The sequence below is a fragment of the Panicum virgatum genome, chromosome 5K, assembly GCF_016808335.1.
Source record: "Panicum virgatum strain AP13 chromosome 5K, P.virgatum_v5, whole genome shotgun sequence".
NCBI lineage: Eukaryota > Viridiplantae > Streptophyta > Magnoliopsida > Poales > Poaceae > Panicum > Panicum virgatum.
Genome location: NC_053140.1, coordinates 640,221 through 661,658, shown reverse-complemented (window position 1 = coordinate 661,658; position 21,438 = coordinate 640,221). Strand labels below are relative to the sequence as shown.

The 21,438-nt window shown below is 45.5% G+C and overlaps 6 protein-coding genes and 2 non-coding genes across 16 annotated transcripts; 5 read left to right on the top strand and 3 right to left on the bottom strand.

Annotated features, from left to right (window-relative positions):
• Positions 1-91: 91 nt before the first annotated feature.
• Positions 92-2,795, top strand: LOC120705475 (proliferating cell nuclear antigen-like). Of its 3 annotated transcripts, none has more exons than XM_039989814.1 (5): positions 92-666; positions 747-897; positions 986-1,098; positions 2,031-2,418; positions 2,561-2,795. In XM_039989814.1, exons 1-3 carry the CDS (start codon positions 315-317, stop codon positions 1,014-1,016), a joined length of 534 nt encoding a protein of 177 aa, XP_039845748.1. In that variant the 5' UTR covers positions 92-314; the 3' UTR covers positions 1,017-1,098; positions 2,031-2,418; positions 2,561-2,795. The 3 variants fall into 3 exon arrangements, with proteins under 3 accessions (XP_039845748.1, XP_039845747.1, XP_039845746.1); XM_039989813.1 differs by having other exon boundaries at positions 92-672; positions 744-897; positions 2,031-2,333; XM_039989812.1 differs by having other exon boundaries at positions 92-672; positions 744-897.
• A 1,038-nt stretch (positions 2,796-3,833) lies between these two features.
• LOC120705473 (NDR1/HIN1-like protein 6) lies at positions 3,834-5,407 on the top strand. Of its 2 annotated transcripts, none has more exons than XM_039989806.1 (2): positions 3,834-4,999; positions 5,036-5,407. In XM_039989806.1, exons 1-2 carry the CDS (start codon positions 4,335-4,337, stop codon positions 5,205-5,207), a joined length of 837 nt encoding a protein of 278 aa, XP_039845740.1. In that variant the 5' UTR covers positions 3,834-4,334; the 3' UTR covers positions 5,208-5,407. The 2 variants fall into 2 exon arrangements, with proteins under 2 accessions (XP_039845740.1, XP_039845741.1); XM_039989807.1 differs by having other exon boundaries at positions 3,835-5,018; positions 5,061-5,407.
• An 88-nt stretch (positions 5,408-5,495) lies between these two features.
• On the bottom strand, positions 5,496-9,665 carry LOC120705474 (25.3 kDa vesicle transport protein). Of its 3 annotated transcripts, none has more exons than XM_039989810.1 (7): positions 9,547-9,652; positions 9,491-9,516; positions 8,010-8,248; positions 7,479-7,639; positions 7,244-7,390; positions 6,269-6,345; positions 5,537-6,063 (listed from the first exon to the last, which is right to left on the bottom strand). In XM_039989810.1, exons 3-7 carry the CDS (start codon positions 8,195-8,197, stop codon positions 5,980-5,982), a joined length of 657 nt encoding a protein of 218 aa, XP_039845744.1. In that variant the 5' UTR covers positions 8,198-8,248; positions 9,491-9,516; positions 9,547-9,652; the 3' UTR covers positions 5,537-5,979. The 3 variants fall into 3 exon arrangements, with proteins under 3 accessions (XP_039845743.1, XP_039845744.1, XP_039845745.1); XM_039989811.1 differs by having other exon boundaries at positions 9,491-9,513; positions 9,544-9,561; XM_039989809.1 differs by having other exon boundaries at positions 5,496-6,063; positions 9,491-9,665.
• A 953-nt stretch (positions 9,666-10,618) lies between these two features.
• LOC120705472 (E3 ubiquitin-protein ligase SINAT5-like) lies at positions 10,619-13,624 on the bottom strand. Its single transcript, XM_039989805.1, has 3 exons — positions 13,156-13,624; positions 11,371-11,757; positions 10,619-11,229 (listed from the first exon to the last, which is right to left on the bottom strand). The coding sequence occupies exons 1-3, from the start codon at positions 13,348-13,350 to the stop codon at positions 10,870-10,872; spliced, it is 942 nt and encodes a 313-aa protein (XP_039845739.1). The 5' UTR covers positions 13,351-13,624; the 3' UTR covers positions 10,619-10,869.
• Positions 13,625-13,765: 141 nt separating this feature from the next.
• On the top strand, positions 13,766-13,837 carry TRNAQ-CUG. The gene has a single exon. It is a non-coding gene; the product is annotated as a tRNA-Gln (tRNA).
• Positions 13,838-14,784: 947 nt separating this feature from the next.
• LOC120705470 lies at positions 14,785-17,364 on the top strand. 3 transcript variants are annotated; one of them, XM_039989802.1, is made up of 3 exons: positions 14,785-15,144; positions 16,510-16,737; positions 16,975-17,364. In XM_039989802.1, the coding sequence occupies exons 1-3, from the start codon at positions 14,885-14,887 to the stop codon at positions 17,012-17,014; spliced, it is 528 nt and encodes a 175-aa protein (XP_039845736.1). In that variant the 5' UTR covers positions 14,785-14,884; the 3' UTR covers positions 17,015-17,364. The 3 variants fall into 3 exon arrangements, with proteins under 3 accessions (XP_039845736.1, XP_039845738.1, XP_039845737.1); XM_039989804.1 differs by having other exon boundaries at positions 16,510-16,747; XM_039989803.1 differs by having other exon boundaries at positions 14,791-15,144; positions 16,510-16,781.
• Positions 15,248-15,319, top strand: TRNAQ-CUG. The gene has a single exon. It is a non-coding gene; the product is annotated as a tRNA-Gln (tRNA).
• Positions 17,365-17,410: 46 nt separating the features above from the next.
• On the bottom strand, positions 17,411-21,181 carry LOC120705469 (protein DEFECTIVE IN MERISTEM SILENCING 3-like). Of its 2 annotated transcripts, none has more exons than XM_039989801.1 (8): positions 21,022-21,124; positions 20,744-20,846; positions 20,532-20,659; positions 19,548-19,782; positions 19,136-19,327; positions 18,728-19,048; positions 18,238-18,457; positions 17,411-17,986 (listed from the first exon to the last, which is right to left on the bottom strand). In XM_039989801.1, the coding sequence occupies exons 3-8, from the start codon at positions 20,641-20,643 to the stop codon at positions 17,897-17,899; spliced, it is 1,170 nt and encodes a 389-aa protein (XP_039845735.1). In that variant the 5' UTR covers positions 20,644-20,659; positions 20,744-20,846; positions 21,022-21,124; the 3' UTR covers positions 17,411-17,896. The 2 variants fall into 2 exon arrangements, with proteins under 2 accessions (XP_039845735.1, XP_039845734.1); XM_039989800.1 differs by having other exon boundaries at positions 17,484-17,986; positions 20,532-20,646; positions 21,022-21,181.
• Between the last annotated feature and the right edge of the window lie 257 nt (positions 21,182-21,438).

Sequence of the window (21,438 nt, the reverse complement as noted above, 5' to 3'; positions counted from 1 at the left end):
CAAACTCTTCGGGTCGGGTCGGGTCGGGCTATTTTCGGGCGGGTTGGGTCGGGTCCGTCGGGTCGGGTAGCCAGGTCTACCTCCAGCGGCGGGTTCACCTTCAAGCTCCACCCGGTCAGACCCTAGCTCCGCCGCCGCCGGGCCGTCCAAGAGCTATTAGTCTCCCTTTCACCTTCCTCCATTCCCCTCCGCCGCTCTCCCCTCCCAAACCCCTCCTCACATCCGCCCAGATCCTAGCTAGGGTTTCCCTGTCTTCTCCTTCCCTTCTTCCCCTACGCCGCCGCCGGGCCCTCCAAGAGGGTAGCGCCGCCACCATGTCCGTCGCCGCCACCAAATTCCCCACCTTTTTTGAGATGCGGCTGGACAAGGCGACCTTCTTCAAGGATCTCTTGGAGGCGATCAGCGACCGGTTCAGTAAGGCCTACTTCGTCTTCTCCGATAAAGGCCTCGATGTCCAGGCCGTGGACAGCAGCGGCTTCGCGCTCGTCGCGCTCCTCCTCCCCTTCGAGGCCTTCGATTACTACCGCTGCGACCGCGCCGTCTCCGGGGGCCTGAGCCTCGTCGACATGGCCAAGGCCTTCCGCCGCGCCAACAACGACGACATCCTCACCATCAAGGCCATGGGCGACCGGTTCAACATCGTTACCTTCACGTTCGAGACGCCCAGTAAGTGCCCGCACTGTCTTTTGCACTAGCTGCTCTTTGCCCTGGCCCTGGGCTGATTTTGGGTTTGTGGAAATGAGCAGATGGTGTGAGTCGTGATTATGATTTCAATTGCGTGGACATCGATGTCGGGCCCTTCGAAATCAAGGAAACCCCGGAATCAGAGTACCATGGTGTGAGTCGTGTTTATGGGTATCTGCAACAACCTCAGCAGCCTCGGGGAGAGGGACACTGGTACATAGATTTTACCCGGTGATTTATAAGGCTAACTGTTACTGTTGCACATGGATGATTCTAGTTCTGTAACTTGAACCATATCCAGTTCCTTCCGGAGTTGTCATCTCGGTGGATAAGGAACGTGTCGAGTTCTTCACTCATGGAGGAACTGGGATCTTGAAAGGATTTCTCTCTAGGCAGACTCAAACTGTTGGCAAGGTACTTACCGGTTTGACCCTCTTAGCCCCTCAAATTGGAATGGATCTCATCCTCTGAATATCTGTATGTGACTGTAACATGAAATGCAGTGAACAATCATATCAGTGATGTGTTGTCGATTCTTAATGCCCTAATGTTGTTAGCAAGCGTGCATTCTTGGTTCCTCGCCTAGGTTACCTTTTAGCCGCCTGTGTGTCTGGTGGATAGACACCAGATTAGCAGAACATGCATTCATACTGCCTTAGAATTTCGTTGTCTCACTATACCGTGTTGAGTTTCTAATTCACTTTGTTTGCTACTGTTGCTCATCTATGTTGGGAGTATTAGTTTAGTCTATATAACTGAATTTGTTAATTTGTCTACATATTTCATAAAGCGGAACAATGGTCTTCATCATTTCGTTGATTACATTGGTGTTGGTAAATAGGAGTGAATTAAGCGTTTGCTTTTTTAGTTATTGCCTATTTCCTTCTTAACTGTAAAATCTGGGTGAGGTGGTTCTCTGCAGTGCATATTACCATCTGTTTATTCTATAAATTTCAATTGGTTCTATCATATGGAGTAACTTCTTTAGTATCCTTTGCCATTCAATTACTCCCTCCATACCCATAAAACATGACGTTTTGGGCAACAGCACAGTCTCCAAAACACAAGTTTGACTTCTTATTTCTATCAAAATATTTATCAAAAAGTTATATATGTATATTTTTATGAAAGTAATTTTGTAGACAAATTCATTCATATAATTTTCATATTTTCAAACTCAACAACTGATTTATTCATCATTTATATTCCCGAGGTTTGACTCAAACCTTGTCCAAAATATCAAGTTTTGTGGGTATGGAGAGAGTACTACTTTAAGAAATACTGTACAATGGATCCTGTTTATGTGTATCTGCAGTAGTTAATGGGTCATGTTTGTATCAATGCAGCCAAAAGAACCTATCCTAATACGATCGAAAGAAGAGGTTTCCCTGACCTTTGAACTGAGGCTTATGAACTCCTTCTCCAAGGCGTCTACCCTGTCTGATCATGTGACTATCCATCTTTCATCCAAGCAACCCGCCGTGTTCGAGTACAAGGTGTTGGAGTACAAGATCCTAGGGATGGGATATATCAGATATTACATGATGCCAGGGATCTCAAAGGAAGATGAGGCGCAGAAGATGCAGAGGATGGCAATTGAAGATTAGATGCAGAATGAGGGAGATGAGATGCAGAACTGATGACTAAAAGTAAGATACACGTACCATCAATTGAAAATTCTTCGTCTTGCGTATGAGTGCCGCAAGGCAATTCCCGTGGGAAGCAAATGTGGAAGTGCATGCATGCATGTTATATATCAACGTGCAACTCTATTTTAGTTACTTATCAAAATAAAAAAATGCTTGCTAGATATCGTACTACATTATTATGTGTATAATAAAAAGACTTACAACATGAAGTTTGTTTGTTTTTATAGCTCATACTGTTCGTCAGCCACTCCGACCTCCACCACCACAGTGAGCAGGGCATCCTTGAATAAATTAAAAGGCTCTTTCCATGGACAACGAAGATGATGAAAAATAAGCATGTGGTGGTTAATTACTTGGCTGTGTCTAGTGTATCTTACTTTTATCGTTGAAAATTAAATGAATGAAGAAATCACCATGTCATAAATATGCATACATGCTATTATATATGGTGGCCTACGGTAACCTGGGAACGTGCTAGCATGATCCTTGGCACCGATTTAATTAGTTACGTCGAGGGTGGATGTTATTCCGTTCGTCCATTTTGAAGCACGGAGGCCCATCCATTGATGCACACAGCACATAGAAATGGCCGTCCAAGATATAGCCATGAAACGCCTGAAACGTGAAAGAAAGGCTCTTAATTTCCTTTTCTCTACTACCACTGATACAGAAAATTGCAAAATGGATTTAGCGATGCGGTCAGGCCAACCGCCTCGAAGCCATCGTCACGATAAATGTGGTATTTTCCGAGCCGGTTGGATGCCCGCATCAGTAAATAAAAAAAAACTAAAAAAAAAAGATCATGCCTATCTAGAGCCCGCCAAGCCCATCGCCGCTGCACCACTCGCAACGGAGCCCCGCTGCCGGCCACCCGCCCTCGTGGAGGTCCCGCGTCGCCGCGGAGCCCCACCGCCATGCAGCCCGGTGCCGACGTGGAGCCCCGCCGCCGTGGAGGCCACTGCCACCGGATCCGGCCGCGTCCCGCCACGTCCTCGTCGGATTCAGATCCGGCGCCCACGGAGCCGCCACACGTAGGAGGGGAGGGGAGCCGCCCGCCGGATCCAGCCTCGGCTCTCGGGGAGGGAGGGGCGGCGGCGGTCGGAGAGAGGGAGGGTCCCGCCATGCTAGCGGTCATTGTATTAGCTGCTTGTTCGTTAGTGTGCGCTGCCGCTTGTTAGAAACAGGATTTGAAGGCGACAAAAGAAAAGGCAAGAGGAAGAGGAAGAAACTCAAAGAAAGATGCATGAAGATGTCGGCGAGATGTTGCGTAAAGACTAAGAAACGACGAAGCAGCCTCTCCCTAACCCTCCTTTTTTTTTTGAAAAGAACCAAATCCTCCTCCTGAAAGCAGTAGGAGTGCTCTTTTTTTTTATAAGAGCTAGACGGACGGGCCGGATCGATGCTGCGCAAAGGAAAAGGAAAGAAAAGGGAGGGACGAAAGAAACAGACCAACCAACCATCAGGATTCAGGAACAGGATCCATCCATTCCTGTCCAGTTGTTCATCCATCCGTTGGTTCGTTTTTTCTATTTTTTCTTTTTTTGCGAGATAAGGATGCAGCATATATTAAACGGGAAAAAACAGCACAGTACATCCAAATCTTACAGCCAGGACCCTGAAGATAAACGAAATTACAAACCAGTCCAGACTGATGCAACTGTTCATCTTCCTCATCTCACCAGAACGCCGGCACTTCTCCGCCATCCGTTGGTTCGTTTGATCAGAGCAGGTGCAGTGCAGGCACGCAAGCATGCATCGACTTTGCTAGCGCCTAGCGGCGGTCTCGTCTGCAGCAAGTTTCCCCATCCCGGCCAGGAAACAAATGAAAAGCAAGCAGCAAGTCCATTGCTTGCGATCCGCATCATGAGTAAGCAAAGCACATGGCACCCACCAACCAGGAGGCATCATTATTCTTCACCATCTCCCACATCATAAAGAGGACGAGAGTAGGAAGAAGAAGCAGAGCAGACCAGACTAGGCTGCTTCCACACACTGACACGCATGCACCTGCAGAAGCAGCTGCCCCCACGCCGCGGCGAAGCCCCCGCCCCCGCCGCCGTGCCACCGGGCCACTACGCGGCCGCGGGTCAGCCCTTCTTCAGGCCGCCGCCCCCGAGTGACCCACCGGGGGCGGGGCACAACCGCGCGCCACCGCCGGAGCGCCCCTCGCCCAGGCCGCCCTATGCAGAGCGCCCCCTGCCGAGGTCGTCCTCCGACCACCCCGCGCCCACCGCGCCCGGCAGGGGGCCTCCGCAGCACGCGTACCCGGCAGCAGCAGAGCACCCCCTGCGGCGGCCCACCAGGAAGAGGTCGTCCTCCGCGCTGGCGTCGTGCCTGGCCGCGACGGCGTTCCTGGTGCTGTCGGCGGGCGGCGCGGGCGCGGCGCTGTTCCTGCTGTTCCGGCCGCGGCCCCCCGACATCGCGGTGGCGGCGGTGCGCCTGCCCTCCTTCGCCGCCGCCAACGGCACCGTCGCCTTCACCTTCCAGCAGACGGCGTCGGTGCGCAACCCCAACCGCTCCCCGCTCGCGCACTTCCACAGCTCGCTCCGCGTCGCCTACGCCGGCGGGGAGCTCGGCTCCGTCTACATCCCAGCGGGCCTCATCGACGGGGGGCGCACCAAGGACATGTCCGCAACCTTCGACGTCCCGGCCATCCCCGTCGCACAGCAGCAGCAGCAGCCGCAGATGGGGATCGCCGCCGCGCAGCAGCAGCAGCAGCAGCCGCAGCCGGTGGCCATCGAGGTGGAGTCGCTGCTGGTTGTCAATGGAAGGGTGAAGATGCTGCGCTTGCTCACGCACCGGGTGCAGGCGGCCAAGGTCTGCCGCGTCGCCCTCTCGCCCCTCGACGGCAGGGTGCTCGGATTCCGATGCTGATTGCTGACTACACTTGCCTTCTGTCATTACCTCTCTCTTCATCGTCGCCATGGCTTCGGATTCTGATCCAATCGAATCAACACCAAGTCAAATTATTAGTATTTATTAGTAGTGGATTGGAAATGGAATGTGTAAATGCTTGTTTGCTTATTATATATACAGTATATCAGTGTGAATGAATTCTAGCTAGATTTTCTTTTCCCCATTTGCTTAACTGTCAACCTCCTCTAGACTGTCAGATTACTTCCCAAGTCCAGGACCAAAGCAAACTACAAAGTTCCGAGTCAAAACTCAAAAGGGCCTTGTCGATTTCCAGCCTGCCAATCATGTGAACTCCACACAACAACATTTCATTACACTACATTCAAGGGATCCGTAATAAAAGGAAATGACCTGCCTCTCTAGGCTCCACCACCAGATTGGAACATGTTTAGTTTTGCATACAGTATGGCAAGTGAAATAGCACTCGTCCCCCAGTTCAGCAGCCTCAGACCTTGTATATGGTGCGCTCACAGAAATACACTACTACGCAGATCCGGTTAATAGGAACGCGCCAGTTCCGAGAATTCAACATTAAGACCAGGTCCATATCTAGTGTAGTATACTACAACGGGATCGCTTTTGGTAGCTACAGTACTCGCTTGAATCGGCAGATGCGGGATAAGCCATCGAAGCATCTGTTGAGCCAGAATCAACATATGGTGGTTGCATGCAGATGACGGTGCACCAGGCTCCAGCATTGTAACTCAGGAGGTCCGAGATACACCACAAGTCACCATATCTTGTTCTTCACCCAAAAGAGCATCAGTACTATCCCAATCACAATGGCAACAGGGGCATACTTACGAATTAAGGCCTGCAACCATCAAGAGAAACATGTGATATGTCAGTGTCACACACACCAATGAAACCAGACATCCGAAAATATGCAGCCCTATGCTATACATCTCCTGTCTATAAACAGTAAACTAACCAGTTAATCTTCGCTACATCTAACCAAATTCAACTCAAAAGACTTCGATGTATATGAGGAAAGGCAAATGTCGCCAACAGGACCTTACCTGGCGATTGAGATCTTTCGCCTTCTCTGCATAGATTCTAGTATCAGAGGTCAACCTACTGGACATTTCGCTCACCTCTGCAAAGAGAAACCTTTCGTTAAACAACTGTTATGTCTTTAAATAATATAAATGGGAGGGGGGACAGAAACAAATCATGACCTACACATTGATGCTATGGCTACTACTATGGTGTTTTCTTAAAACTGTTTTCTTGGTTCATCTGGTTCTTGTTGGGCCATATTTGGCCTACCCAACTTGCTTGGGATTAAAGGCTGTGTCAATTGGGCTGTGTAGTTGCCAGGCAATTGTTGGAGAGGAACACAGCTTAAACAGACATTATGAGCCTGTGCCTGATAATCTGCTTGGATGGGCGTATTAGGTTGTGGAGTATAAATATGAACTAAACCACAACCATCAAAACCTAATATGAGGGAGGATTAATGTATTCACAAAACACATAAAGTAATAAATCTAGGTTATTATTGAAGATGAGTCCAAAAGGAAGCACAGAAAGAGTGCACATCATCTCACATGTTTCCCCTAGGTTTACTGATTTCAAGAATAAGCCTCACCACAGCTTCTAGAGGTTTCTAAAAGTTATCCTCCACTATAAACCAACGACTACAAGAACAATCTATTTTAGAGCATGGGCTGCTCTATGAATGCATGGACTTCACTTCTGCTACTCGCAAGTAATTCAACATTTGCCAATTGTTTCTGTTGTATAGTGTAGACCCATTGCAAAGCACAGGTTTTATTCTAGTATGACAAAATCTAAACAGAATGAAGGTCATCAAAGGAAGGCACATAACAGCAAGCTAAGAATTCATCTGGCAACATAATTTGCTAGAACCAAATTGATTTGTGAACGTGATAGCCTGCTTATTGAATGGCACCGAATAGGTCCATCATTCCAGAAAATGCAATATATAAAGAAGAAACATAGTCTAGACAGGGTGGCAGCAGCAAACTCACGGTCTAGTTTTTCACCGACACCAAGAACTTCTTGAACATTGCGAGTCATAATCTGGTGCACCTCGTAGAGCTCATCATTAAGCTTGGCAAGGTTCCTTTGTGTTCTGGTATCCAAATACAGTTTCTTGGTCTTCTGTATGAATGCATCTAAGCAGAGAAATATAAGCTATCAACAAGTAGAAACATTAAGAGAATGTGTATAAAAAGATGACAACACATGAGCATAGAACCATACCAAATTTAATAAATGCATATGGCCTTGCAGCAGTTTCAATTTGGCTGCCATTGACCCTCTCAAATTCATTTTTGAGGTCTTCGAGATACTGGAATGCAAGTTTCTTGGGATAAGAACGGTCACACAGTGTCAAATAGCACACACGGCCTTCAATGATGTAGCTGTTTTTTTAATCAAGGTACAACAGAAGTGCCACAAGAATTTAATTACAAAAAAAAATCAACTTAATGTGCATCATTAGAGATATAATTTCCTTGGTATTATCCACACATCAATGTCTAAATGGAGACAGATGATAAGCACATAACGTGCATAAGCTTTTGCAGGTCAAAGGAACTTGTATACAAATATTGAATCTAAGATATACGTGAGGATTCAGTAAGTTTGACACAATGTGGTTAGGCAGCCTAGACTTGCATGTTCCTTTCTTTCTTGAGCACAATACTGTAATTAGGATCCTTAAAAAAACTCTTTCCAAATGAGGAACTACGGTAAAAAAGTATTGCAAATGAGAAAAATGATTAAGGATACTGGAAAAGGTATGGTCCAGTCTCGATTGACATCCTCGATGCTTCGTGCTGCCCTTTTGACAAGTTTTTGAACAATTGTTTTGCTTGCTGCTTGTAGAAATCAGCATCCTTCAGATCCCGACCATCATCTAGTCCCTCCGACAGTGGAAGGCCATCAGTGACACGTGCTATCATTGTCAGCTTCACCATTTTGGAGATATAGCAAGAGGCAAACTAGTACAGGTAATCTAAAAGCACCACCTGCATGAAAACAGAAGAGAAAATGCTTCAGGCATGTCTAAGCATCAACCATTAGTTGCAGAGTTTACTGCTTAGTCCAGCGCAGTGAATCCTACTTATCCAAATGGGTAATATGCATTTTTTTTTTGTAAATCTGAATTTCAAGCATGTTGCCCAAACCCATTCGCAAGCAGTATGACAGGATTGAAACCTCGAGCATGGCAGATACTCATATGTAACTTGTCAAACAACCGCAGGCACAGCAGAAGGCAGTCATAAGTTATGCAATTGCCAATGACAATCAATACAGGTGTATTCAATAGAAAGGATAAAGACATCAGCTTGAGTAGAACATCAGGCAGCTCCAAACTGATAATGCTGCACAAGATTAATGCAAGCACATGAGGCAGTATTGAGTTTTTGGTGAACCTAACAAATACAAAAATGCAAACCAATGTATGAAGATGTGGAAATTTTTTTTAAAAAAAATAAGGGGCGAAACAAATTGTTATCATCTGATCCAACTATATCAGAGAAATTACATGTCCAATGCTCAAGCTGTCGAGGCCACTAAAAATATTGTTGCTGTAAAACATTTTTTTTCTAGTTGAACACATTGCCAGAATATATTTCATGTAAGCATAGTAGGTTTCGGATACAGCTATGACCTTCTAACATCTGTGCATCAGACAAAGTACGATAGATGCTGGATGTTATGCTAAGGGTACAACGTCAGATTATACACAAGCATGGTGCCACCAGCCACAGTGATATCACAACGATGGCATACAAGTGAAGTGAGCGTATAGGATAGGATAAGGCCAAGCATATACACCCCTGCATAATCACAGGCGCGCGCCCCCAACTGAGTTCCCACTTGATTGGAGAGGAAAGCAGGAAGACCTAGTTCGGTCATCGGATCCGCACAGAATCAAGCGCGCATAAGACAATGCAACTGCAACATACAGCCGGAAAATGGCGCAACAATTTAGGTATTCCTCTAATTGGGGGGTAGCAGAGGGAGGCATCATGCAGAGGGGCGAGGAACAGGCGGGCCTCCAGCGATCCGGTACTAAATCACGGGATCGGAACACGCGCACGGCCTTTCCTACCGAAACCCTAAATCCCGACCCCGAAGCGGCCGAGTAATCTGAAGCAGCAGCGACAAGGAGCGAGATCTAGGAGGAGCAGGCGAGATCCGCAGCGCGCTGGAGGGATCGGCGCGGATTGGAGGCCGAGAAAGAGTGGGAAAACCGCGCTCACCATGTAGCACGCCGCGCCGTCGCCGTCGCCGTCGCCGTCGCCGTCGCCGTCGCCGTGCGTGGCTTCGGCTGCTTTTGGGTTCCGCTTCTCGTGAGGGAGGCCGAGGAGGAGGAGGAGAGCACCACCCAGCGGCGCCGGAAGAGGAGGAAGAAGAAGCAGCGCAGCGTGCGCCAGGTCGGCTTGTGGCCCCTCGGCTCGGCTTCGGATTGAAGGCTTGTTCGGCTTGAGTCATGACATGCACATCAGGTGGCTCGGCTCGGCTCGCCAGCACAGACGGCTGAGGTTTCTGTGCACCCTGAATTTCTCAAGATTCCTCAAAACTAGTATGGCTTGACAACAACAGCTAGAGCATGTCTAAATACTGGTCAGCTGCAATCTGCAGAAACATACATGTTCATGACCAGAAGCCATCATGGATCTGATTGGTTGCACTCATATACTCCATCCATCTTGACCCATCACGATTTTTTTTAACCTATTTTTCAATTTTATTTTAAAAATAACCCACCCGGATATATATTTGCAGATCTAATCTTTTTGGTCGTGCCGATCTGTGTGGCGTGACAAAAACATGCTGTCGCGCCACATGCATTGGCGTGACAAGATGTGCCACGTTGGCATGCTTCGGAGCGCTCGGAAGTAGTCTGCCAGCTCATATTCCACGTGTCAACCTTGTCACACCACTCCCACCGGCGTGACAGTACAGCCTTGTCACGCCACCCCCGCTGGCGTGACAAGGTCTGACTTTAGAAAAATCATATCTTCTTCATACGAACTCGGATGGAGATGATTTTTATACAAAAATTGTAGCTCTCAACGAGATCTACAACTTTGTAGTTTTGAGTTTTTTCATTTGAAGTCATTAAGATGGTTGACTAACCAGTAACCCCTCATTTCCAACGCTTCAGAAACTAAAGTAACCTTCAACTCTCTTCTCTGTGTTAAATAAAAGGAGCCATCACATGCCCTTAACTAAAGAAAACGGGAGAAAAAACAAGTAACCTTCTTCGCACCTGCAATGCCTTTCTGCTCCTCCATCGGCACCATCTACAGCTATGCTCAACTTTGATTTCTTGGCAAAAAAAAAATGCCCCTCTGCTTCTTTAAAACATGGAGCCAAACACACAGTTTTCATGATGAAAAGCATCAGTTTGTGGAGCAGCAGAGAGCTTGGTCAGCCCACCTGTACTGTGAGATAACGGATGCCATATGTGCAATTTCATTTACAGGAGCATCCTAACCTCCTAAAATTCTTTTTAGCAAAGATACAACACGAAACATTGCCACCCCCCAACTTGAATAGAAGAACAGCAAGGTATGACAAAAGGATTAGGCAATATCTGGCCAAATCAGCAGCATCTCTTTTCAATTTGCATCACTTAGCTACACAGATTGGGTATACAGGCACCATCCGGGGTCTGCTGCTCTTTCCAGATCCGACCGGTGATCCTGAGCTTCAGCTCCTTCCTATCACCACCTGAGAAGAACAGCGCCATGTTCCTCTGGATGATGAGGCCGTCATGGCTGTCCCGCACCTTCCGGTGGCTGTCGCGGACGCTCCTGGGGGTGCCCTCCCAAATCATCTTCCTGCCATTGGCGCCCACCTCAAGGCTGTAGCTGTAGTTCTTCGCCTCGTTCTCGTCTCCCATGAAACGAAGGAAGGCCATGTATACTGGTGCCATCCCAAGCTGGAAGGCCTCAAAGTGCAGGCAGAAGTACTGCCCGAAGCAGTGAAACACCTGCTCGCAGACACCAAATCAAATTTCTCAGTTTCCTATCAGCATTATATTTTGTTCATAGACTCGCAATTATCAAGCGAGAACAAGAATCTCATGAGAATAAATATCAAGAGAAAATAATCCAATATCATAGACACTTACTGTCAGCATCCAGGTGGCGTTTTCCACTTCTCGCGGGTTCGATTTCACATATCTGTGGTTGAATGTGCAACCGCTATGCATATCAACTTTGTGATCATCTCTCAAATGGGAAACAAGATATGGGATGTCACCAGCAGCAGCACACTCGGACCCAGCATAGGGGCAATTATACGGTCTGAAGTTGCATTGTGCTTCATGTTTTATCTTGCTGTAGTATGGAAAGATTTCTTGGCATCCCAAGGAGTAGTACTTGCAGGGAAGTTCAAGCGACTCAGCTACTTTCTCCAGTGCCAAACACCTGATATCACCAAGCTCTTGTCTGCATGTAGGGCAACGATTGTGCACTCTAGCCTTGCATGTGGAACACAACGTATGCCCATTTTGGCACTGCAAATGCAAAATATATGAGAACGTCTGAAACCAGAACTACACTAAGATGAAGAATAAACACTGCATAATCTCTCATTTTTTTACATTATCCCCAAGACTCTCAATTGCAAGATATTGCATTCCAACTCTTTACATGTAACCAAGTATCTGATTCCAAGGAGGTGTCGTATTCACGACAACATCCACTTGTAAGCATGCAGCCAACAAATGGGTAACTTAACTTATCAGTATGTGGACTTGTCTTGACTCAGGATCAACATATTTGTATTAACACTAATCAAATATTCAACGACAATAATTAGTTTTTACTTATATTTCGTATCATTATATGTGTTGCTAATCTTCACGCCAGTGCGCTCCATGCTGTGCAAAGAGCAATCCGAGTTAGTGTCACTGCCACTCCCATGCCAGAATTGCTAATATACTACTTTTGCAGTTCTGCTGTGGCTTAATATGGCTTCCTACGAAGCCAAGTTGACTAGCCCCCCATCAACAATGCACCCTTCACTTAAAATTGTCAATTGGTTCACAATTGGCTACACAAAAGAACTGGAGCTGGAAAATAAACAAGCGATAACGAAAGGTTGCAATTTCCACTGAACGTTTTCTTTGAGTGCAGAATTTCCACCGAGCTGACAATCAAAAATCAAAACAGGTTGTTTGGGAAGCTTAACTCAGGAATAATTGATTAGTCATGACCTGTTAAGACTGTTTTTACTCCAGTTTTTCACAAGCTGGTCAAATGATAACAGAACCCATGTAATCAATGAATGATTATCTGAAAGAACAAATTTTCTTGTTCATCGCCCCTTTTGAGGCCAGGCCTAGGCGTACCGCTAAACATGAGGTGGAAGTGATAACCCATTTTTTTAAAAAAATTGTATGTATTCGAGTCGAGGATGATTGGTGCCGAAATTATGATAAAGTGAATCTGGTATCCAGATGAAATTATTTATCATAGGGCGTGTTTGGTAAACCATCAAATCAAGTTTACACAAAAAGACGAATGTCTGCATGGAGTACTAAATGAAGTTTATTTGCAAAACCTTTTCAGGAATGAGTGTAACTTTCCGAAGCGAATCTAATGACGGTAATTAATCGATGGTTTGCTACAGTAATGCTACAGTAGCCATCCTCGAATCACGCGGTCAAATGCCTCATTAGATTCGTCTCGCGATTTACACGAGGGGTTGTGGAGGTGATTTTGTAATTAGACTTCATTTGATACTCTAAATTAGCGGTCAAAACATGCTACAGTAATTCCATGAAAAAAAACCAAACACGGCCTATAAACGAAGGGATTCCTGTTGCGCCGTGGCCTAGAAATCATTACTCCAATTGAAATCATTACGCCGAAATTGCCCCAATCCAATGAAGAAGAAAAAACGGGGTGACCTGGTGGATGGGCGGGAACATGGAGTTGGTGCAGACGGGGCACTCGAGCAGCTCGTGCACGCCGCCGGCGGTGGCGACCTTGGGGTAGGAGGCCCGGGCGGCGGCGAGGAGCGTGCCGAGGCCGCGGCCGGCATCGTCGGCCGCGGGGGCGGCGGCGTCGGGCAGCGAGACGCAGTCGACGCTGCCCACGTCCATGGCTGCCTGGCGGCCCGCCTCCGCCACGGGGACAGACGCGTGAGCGGTCCCTGGGCTCCGGCAGGGGCTGGGCGGACGGAGGCGTGGGCGGCGCGGGGGTCCGGCGCTTTGTCTGTGGCGGGAGAGCAAGGGGAGCGCCGCGGATTGCGGGGGGGGGGGGCTTTCTTGTTTGGTGGTGGATGGGCTCCCTGCCTCCCCACCCCAATGGACTGGAGGATGGCTGCTCCTGCTCGGTGCTCGCGCTGGCTGCTGGCTCCCTCCCCTCCCAGTAGCAGTTGGTGGTGAGGTGAAGGGTGACTGGGTGAGGACGACGACGACGACGACGTTGCGTGGCGTCCAGAGATGGCAGATGACCGCCGTTGACTTGATGCCCATAATGGATATATACATATTATTTCTTCCACTTGCCAGAAATGGTTCCATGGTCTAGCGGTTAGGACATTGGACTCTGAATCCTGTAACCCGAGTTCAAATCTCGGTGGAACCTATTTTTTGCATAGCTTTTCTTCTTCTTCGTCTTCTTCTTTTTTGTATTATATTAAAAAACAAACAATATGAGGGCAAAGCAACAGTTCCTTTTCTTCCTTCACAAACAGAATCCCTAGTCTTTTCACAGAACCGTCCTTCTCTTAGGATTAGCTTTGATGATTTTTTTTTCTTGTCGGTATCCGACCATATGCTGCATGATACGGCTACAAAGTCTTTATTGTACTGTACTGTTTAGCGGACACTGTCATAAGTGAGGGGTAATACCCTGCACAAACATCCATATCTCAGCGTCCAGATTGCACCAATCTTTTTGAAGCATTCAATGATAATCAAGATCCAACATTCATTATCCATATATATACTCCCAAGAACATTGGTGATTCCTTCTCTTTCTTTTTTTTTTTTTTCAGTTTTGCGCAAACCTCCATACAAGTCATTTCAATGCCATGTTTGCATTATTTGCCGGAGCACATTAGAATAATGTTGAATCATAGGCGGTTGATTCAACGTGTAACCACCTGTTTGTATGAGGATAAAGCATGATTGGGTGGGACATCGAATTAGTTCAGATTTGCGCTTTCAGGGCAGGCTAATGCAACAAGATGCTGGAACACAAGCTAGGAAATGGCTTGTACTAACAGGTTTCTATAATGTGCAAAAATGTTTAATTGTGCCTCGTGGTGGGATCGATCTCAGTTAAGTTAACTGAAATGAGCTATGTATGACGAACTGCAAAAAAAAATAATTAGACAGTTTGGCTCAAGAATATCTCTCCAAGAAGAGGACAGGAAAGAAAAACAAAGTCAGTAGAGATGAGAACATGGACAAAACGTCTCCCCAAAATCAGCCTATATATATGGTTTTCGAAAAAGAAAAGAAGCTAAAAAAAAGGCCATCCCCTGGCACACAGTGGACAGTACACGTGGCTAACATCCCATCCATTCTCTTACCACCTCCATATGCTCTTCCTCCTCTCCATTTCCTCCCTCTTCCACCACCCATCTATCTCCTTGCTGCTACAGCAGAGGCTGCCGCAGAACAGCTAATGGCCGCAGCCACCGTCTGGCTGCTGCAGCGTCCTTCCCCTGCTCTCCACAACTCCCTCTCCCTCCCAAGCAGCCAACATCCTTCCTCCTCTGCATCTCCTCCATTGCACAAGAAGCCAAAGGATCTTCTCCTCTGCTGCGCTTCGTCGGGCGCCTCGTCTTCTGTGGTGGCCAAGGAGCAAGAGGAGGCAGCCACTGCTCCTCCGGAAGAAGGATCTGAGTCTCCACTTCTTAGCTACAAAGATGACCCCAACTTCAGGTATCTTCTTTCATTTCTTCAGCTCTCCATCCAGCGTCTTCAGTCTCCTGCGTTCTGCGGCATACACGTAATATAATTTTAATTTTCCAATTTAGCATCAACTGGTTCCATGGTCTAGCGGTTAGGACATTGGACTCTGAATCCAGTAACCCGAGTTCAAATCTCGGTGGAACCTGCTTTATTTTTCATATTTTATTTATTTTGTTCAGTACTGTCTCTGGCTGTTTTCTGTCCCTACTGTTTATTATATAGGTTGGCATCTGAGATTGATTTTGGCATCTTTTTCTTTAATGAAGTAGTAACAGGTTTTGTTTGATGATGTTTTCAACTCTCCGTGCTAATCTAAAGCTTTCTATGCCAGTTCCGAACCAAGAAGAGAGAGTTTCTCAGAGCAACTCCAGTAGAATGACTAAATTTGAGTGACTAAAATTCATTTTAATCACCCACTTTTCAAATTTAGTCACTTAAAATGTAGTCTCTACTTCAGCAGCACCGACTAAATAGAGAGTAGAGAGAGAAAAAAGAAGAGAAAAGGTAAAAAATGGTGCGTCCTATTTTTGGTAGCCTAAGTAGAGGGTGACCAAATTGAGGGGGTGTGAGAGGAAATTTAGTCACCTCCTCATTTTAGTCACCCAAGTAGAGGCCTTGTTGGAGATGAAAATTTGAGTAAAATGATTAAAATATAAGTTTAGTCACCCAAATAGAAGTCCTGCTGAAGTTGCTCTCATACACTGGCGGAGCCATGTGTTGGCCAACATGGGCCATGGCCCCCCCTTGGTCCATACAAATTTCTAGGCATATGTATAGGATTACGGAAATCTGAGTTGCAAGAATACAGAGTTGTAACAGCTAGCTAGTCAGGTCATGCCTGTTTAACTTCTGCAAGCCCACACATAACTACGTAAGTCTCATTGCAACAATCTACTCAATTTACATTTCTACTGCTGCGAGAGGCTAGAATATTTTCATTTATTTAAAAAACATTTCTACTACTGCATTCCTTGCTTTTCTGCGTCAACATTCGAACTCACAGATGCAGTCTGCTATATCTCTCTCTTCATTTTTGTCAATGCGATTCTACACATGTTGACTGAATGACTGCCACTTCCTACGTATAACGTGTGCACGTTGTTGGCCTCCACCCGTCCGCCGCTTAACAGCTGTCATATGTGTAAGTGTTGTAGAAACCGGCCCCTCCTTGCGTTGATTCCTAGCTCCGCCACTGCTCTCATACAACCCTGTTTTGAGGATGCTTGATTTTTTTTTCGAAAGACAAAAGAAAAAAAATGCTTGATTTCAATCAGCATAACTTTTTGCTGCATTACTTGAAAGGATGGTCTTGTAATGTTACACATGCATACACAGGGGCTGCAGGGGCTGCGGCAGGGACGAGCTTGAGAGGGGCTGCAATGGCGAGGGGCGGATCCAAGGGGGAATAGCCGCCGTCCCGGGCTTCGGCTGGTGGCCCATCAAGGCCTACCGGCCATGCCCCGGCTTCGTCGCCTCCGGCGGCCGCTACCGGCGCCAGGGCCAAAGCATGGACGACGTCGCATCCGGCAGGGGAAAGAAAATCTCCCCGCCCAAAAAGAAGATGTAAACACAAGTACATACTTCTTAGTGCTGTAATTTTTGCTCAGGTGAATACATTGTCTGGATACATTTCTAGATGACCAATGTTGCATTTGGATAGGTTTCCTTTTTTATTTCTTTGCATATGTGTGTTGCCGTTTCACAATTATAAACTCATTGTCTCATGGAGTGGCATTTGTGCCTGCAACTGTAATACACCAATAGCTGTTTGTTTATCTGACTTGAACTTTCAACTTGCAGTGACAAATACGTAATCCAGCCCAAGGAACTGCAGTCTTGACAATGGGAGGAAGTATGCTATTCAAGGCGACTAAGAAGTTTGGGGTGGCTATCTGCAATCTGCATCATCTTTGGAATCTGGGAAAGTTTACTTAGGAATTGGGAAAGCTCCAAGTATTCAGAAACAACAATTTTGGTCTACATTGTCAGTGCAGTTCCCTTGTTTCCAGTTGTAATAGCAAGTAGTGCCCTAATAACTGTTGACGCTGTTCTATTGTTTTCAAATGGAATAGCTTCTTTACATGTACACATGAACGTGATTTGTGATTGTCCCAAGCACTTTTACTGAACGGCCACAATGGATGATTGTGATCTAGAAAACTATTACCAAAACATGCTTCTTTAGGTCTATGAATCTCCAGGATCCGGTCAATTTCATCCATTGTGAATTTGAATATATTACACTAATGCAGTATGATATATTGATTTACACAGTCGTTAGTGTTTCAAAATAATGCAAGTCATGATGATTCAGCTGTAGACTGAGTCACGGTCAGATTAGCCAACCTGGAAAGATCTGAAATCTACATCCTGCCATTATCCAGTAGTGCCTTTAAGAAGTCACATTCTGGACAGCTAATGGAGAAACTACATTCATCTCCATGTTCCTTCTACTGTTTTCTTCAATTTGGTTTGATAGAAACCTCTTCTATCATCTTCCCTTCTACTGACGAGAAGATACATACACTAGCAAAAAGATAAAGTAGCAGTGTACTCCATCTACTACAAACAGCAGATAAACAGGCACCCCTACTTGAGTGTACTTCCTATTATCCTCCACAGACTAACACCGCAATTGTAGCAGAAGGTACTTGCTTGGCACTGCAAGCTGACGCCAGAGCATGCAAAAGTCCAACCAAACTTAGGATGCCACTAAATGTTTTTAAGATTGGCGCTTGTGGGAGGATTTGGCTCCAAATGGATTACTTCCCGGAGTTGCTGGTGAACGAATTGTTGGCGAATCACACCGCATCTGTGAGAGAAAAGACTGGATAAGTTTCAACATTTTATATCCTTTTAGGAACATTTGGGTAGTAGCAGAAATATTTTTTTAGGGCAATAGCAGAAATATTTGTATCATCAAATGTTAATCAGATTTCTAAGAAACGGCCTATTAAGCAAGAAGCTATAATGTACTGGTGTATGCACAGATATTTCATATTATCACTGCGAATATGAAGTAACTTGGATTCTAAAGGGAATAAATTGATACTGCCAATATACCTGTGTCAAGGATGGGTGAGTGAGATAATCCATGAGCTCTTGCTTCTTCTTGCTGTATAATTCCTTAACTTGCTTCAGCAAATCTTCTTCCCTTTTCATATCTTCAAGAAGCCTTTCCTTCTCCCATTTCTTAAGTTTAACTTGCTCCTCCATTTCAACGATATTTTCAGGTGAACTTGAAACCTCAAGGCTTACAGGAAACTTTACTTCAAGATTTTTGCTGCAAAAGTCATTTGTAGATATTAGTTAAAGCAATCAAACTTAGCTTGATTAGAATCAGTGCATATTCTGTGATTTAGTGTATCGAGTTTATGATAGCATGAGCTTGTGAAAAATCTCATGATGTAATTAAATTACTCTAAATGGTGAAATGCCTACAGCAGCAAAAGCACACACTTACACTGTTACACAGTAATGGACGGTCAGCAAAACTCGAAAATTGTATGATCTGTTAGCATTATCAAGAGACGTAAAAGGATAGCTTGCATACCTATAGCCAAGGCAAAATGAGCCATTGGGCTTCAGTATACCACCATCTAGAGAAACAGCACCATCATTTATCAGAGGAAGAGCACATTGAATGTCGGCTCTTGCCTTATAAACTTGTAAATGAGAAAACAGATTGTAAAACAAAGTTTCCCGAAGACCATGACCACTGGGTGTGAGGCAACTCAAGTGTACTCGGTCCAGATGAATCATATTTACTGCAAAATCCAGAAAACCAGGAGGAGACTCCCCACCAGGCAACCTAGGTCTATGCAAAATAAGTTTTCTCTGCGGATCATCAATGTTAACATCACCAGAAAATGGCCTGCAACATTTAAAATGCATGATGTAAAGTTCTCATCCAGTTGATCCAAAAAGAGAATAAGGTTGTAGATATATTTACGAAGTGTACCTCAAATTTTCAAGGCAAAAGACAGTGAACCTTCCATCGAGAAATTTTCCTACAGAGCAACCTAGTCCATGTACGCCACTGCTCTTATCAATGATGCCATCCTTGTCGTATTTTTCAAGACCCTTGACACCATCATAAGTCTTGCAGACAAGAGCTAGCATATTATCCATTCCCAAGTACTCTGCGAGTACCCTATAATAAAAGTACAGTAAAATAGATAATGGCAAATTAAGAAAACACACATATCATTCCAATTAACTTGGCATCAATTAAGGCACTAAAACTCTCATACCAAACAACAACAACAACAACATAGCATTTTTTCCCAAGCAAGTTGGGGTAGGCTAGAGATGAAACCCGAAAGAAATAAGTTCAAAGTTCAGGCACATTGATAGCTAGAAGAAAATTTGACCTGCTAAGGTTATCATCATTTACTTTTCCCAAAGTCGCGATAAAACCAAGGATATCTTTCATCAGTGGCATATGTGATGTGCGCTCGTGATAACGGACCTTCAGCTGGCATACAATGGCAGCTGCTGTCTTGTCCTGATCAAGTATACTTCGAATAGTACGCTGTTCAGCCTCTTCAGTAGAAGTATCATTAGTCGCAACAGCAGTGGCGGATGTATGATAATTCCCGAGTTTAACTACAAAAAGTTGCAGGTTTAGTACATTTATAGAGGCATCGCAGAGTGTGGACTTCTTTCATGAGTCATGCAGATAAAACATATTTACATATTATTTGCAGGTTTATTCTAATGTGCTACAGCCATCCAATACAACCAGCCAATCAGAGTGTTACCAGTAGCAAACAAAAGGAAAATTGGTCAGAAAGACTACTTCCAATGTGACTTTTACACTGTTTGAATAATGTCATTCAAGCTTACGATTTTCTATATTCAAGGGGAGATATGTAAAAAGATACCAAATTCTGCCTTACATCTTATCTAGATATTTTCGGAACATCATCCATTTACAAGAATGCCAATTACATGCTGAAGATTACCAAATTTTCTTTAGATTATTTCAGTAAGTACATCTGGGTATCACGATTTAGAACTGAACTCTGTGTCGTGCTGCAGTCAGATTCCATGCATCGCAGGCCTACCACTATATAGATCAGCACCTGTGTTTTCAAGGCGGTGGTGGCTCGCCTTGCCTAAGGAGTCGCCTTAGTCCGCCTTAGCACGCCTAGGCGATAAGGCGGCGGTGGCTCGCCTTACCTTGCCTTACTGCTTTAAAAACATGGTCGGCACAAAATAAATGGTGCAAGTTAAATTGATCGACATGGTCGTGTAAGTCTACAATTTGAGAAGCATTTCTCGGACAAGGATTTGCATCACCAAAGGGGCACAAAGCTACCACAACTGAGGGGTCGAACACACTAACAACTTACTTGCCAGGTCGACGCAGACCTCTTCTATGACATTGATTTCGGACTTGAGGAACCTTAAGTTCTCATCATGTTGGTTGACTTTGAGGCCCAGACTCTTGAGCTTCTCCTCCATCACCTGCAACACACATCCGCCAAAACCACCATTTTAGGAAGCAAACATTGCAGCAGCAACCAAACCAAACTGTAAAAGCGGGATAGCAGCATGAGCACACCTTGCAGTTGAACTCCACAATCTGCGACGGAAGCGGCGGCGACGCCATGCCGCGCCTCCACGAGTAGAGCCGCTACAGGAAGGAGAGCTAGGTGACCACCAATCTGCAAGTCGTTGGGAAAGAAACGGTGATCAATTTGGCAGCCCCGAATATGAGGGAAAGGAATCCGGCAAGATGATGAAACACGGCGAAGCCAAAAGAATATGAGGATGGTTTGCGAATACTAAGGCGGCGGCGCAGGGCGGATGGGAGCCTATGACTGGAGGGGAAAGACTCACCTTGATACCATGGCTGCGGGAGGCCGGGAGCTGAGGGCGCTGGCGTTGCACGGGAGGTAAGGAGGGAAGGAGAGCGGGGTAGATTTGAGATTTGCTTGGTGGGCTAGATTTGAGGTTCGGAAGGGAGATGAAGATAGGTGTGTTTGGTTGGAGGAAGAAGGAGGGGAAAATATAAGATTGAATTAGATTATTTTTAGTAGTTATTTTTATAGAGTAAAATTCTTTATATTATTTATGGTAGTTTTTCTTACATGCTCTATGTGAAATTTTGAATGCACGTGAGTGTCTACATGCATGTAATTGTAATATGTGAAGATCAGATCTACAACATATATTTATACAGTGTATGTAAGGTAGTGAGTTGGTGTGGCTAGGTGAACCGTAAATATGTTTATGTGTGTATGTTAGGGTTGGCAA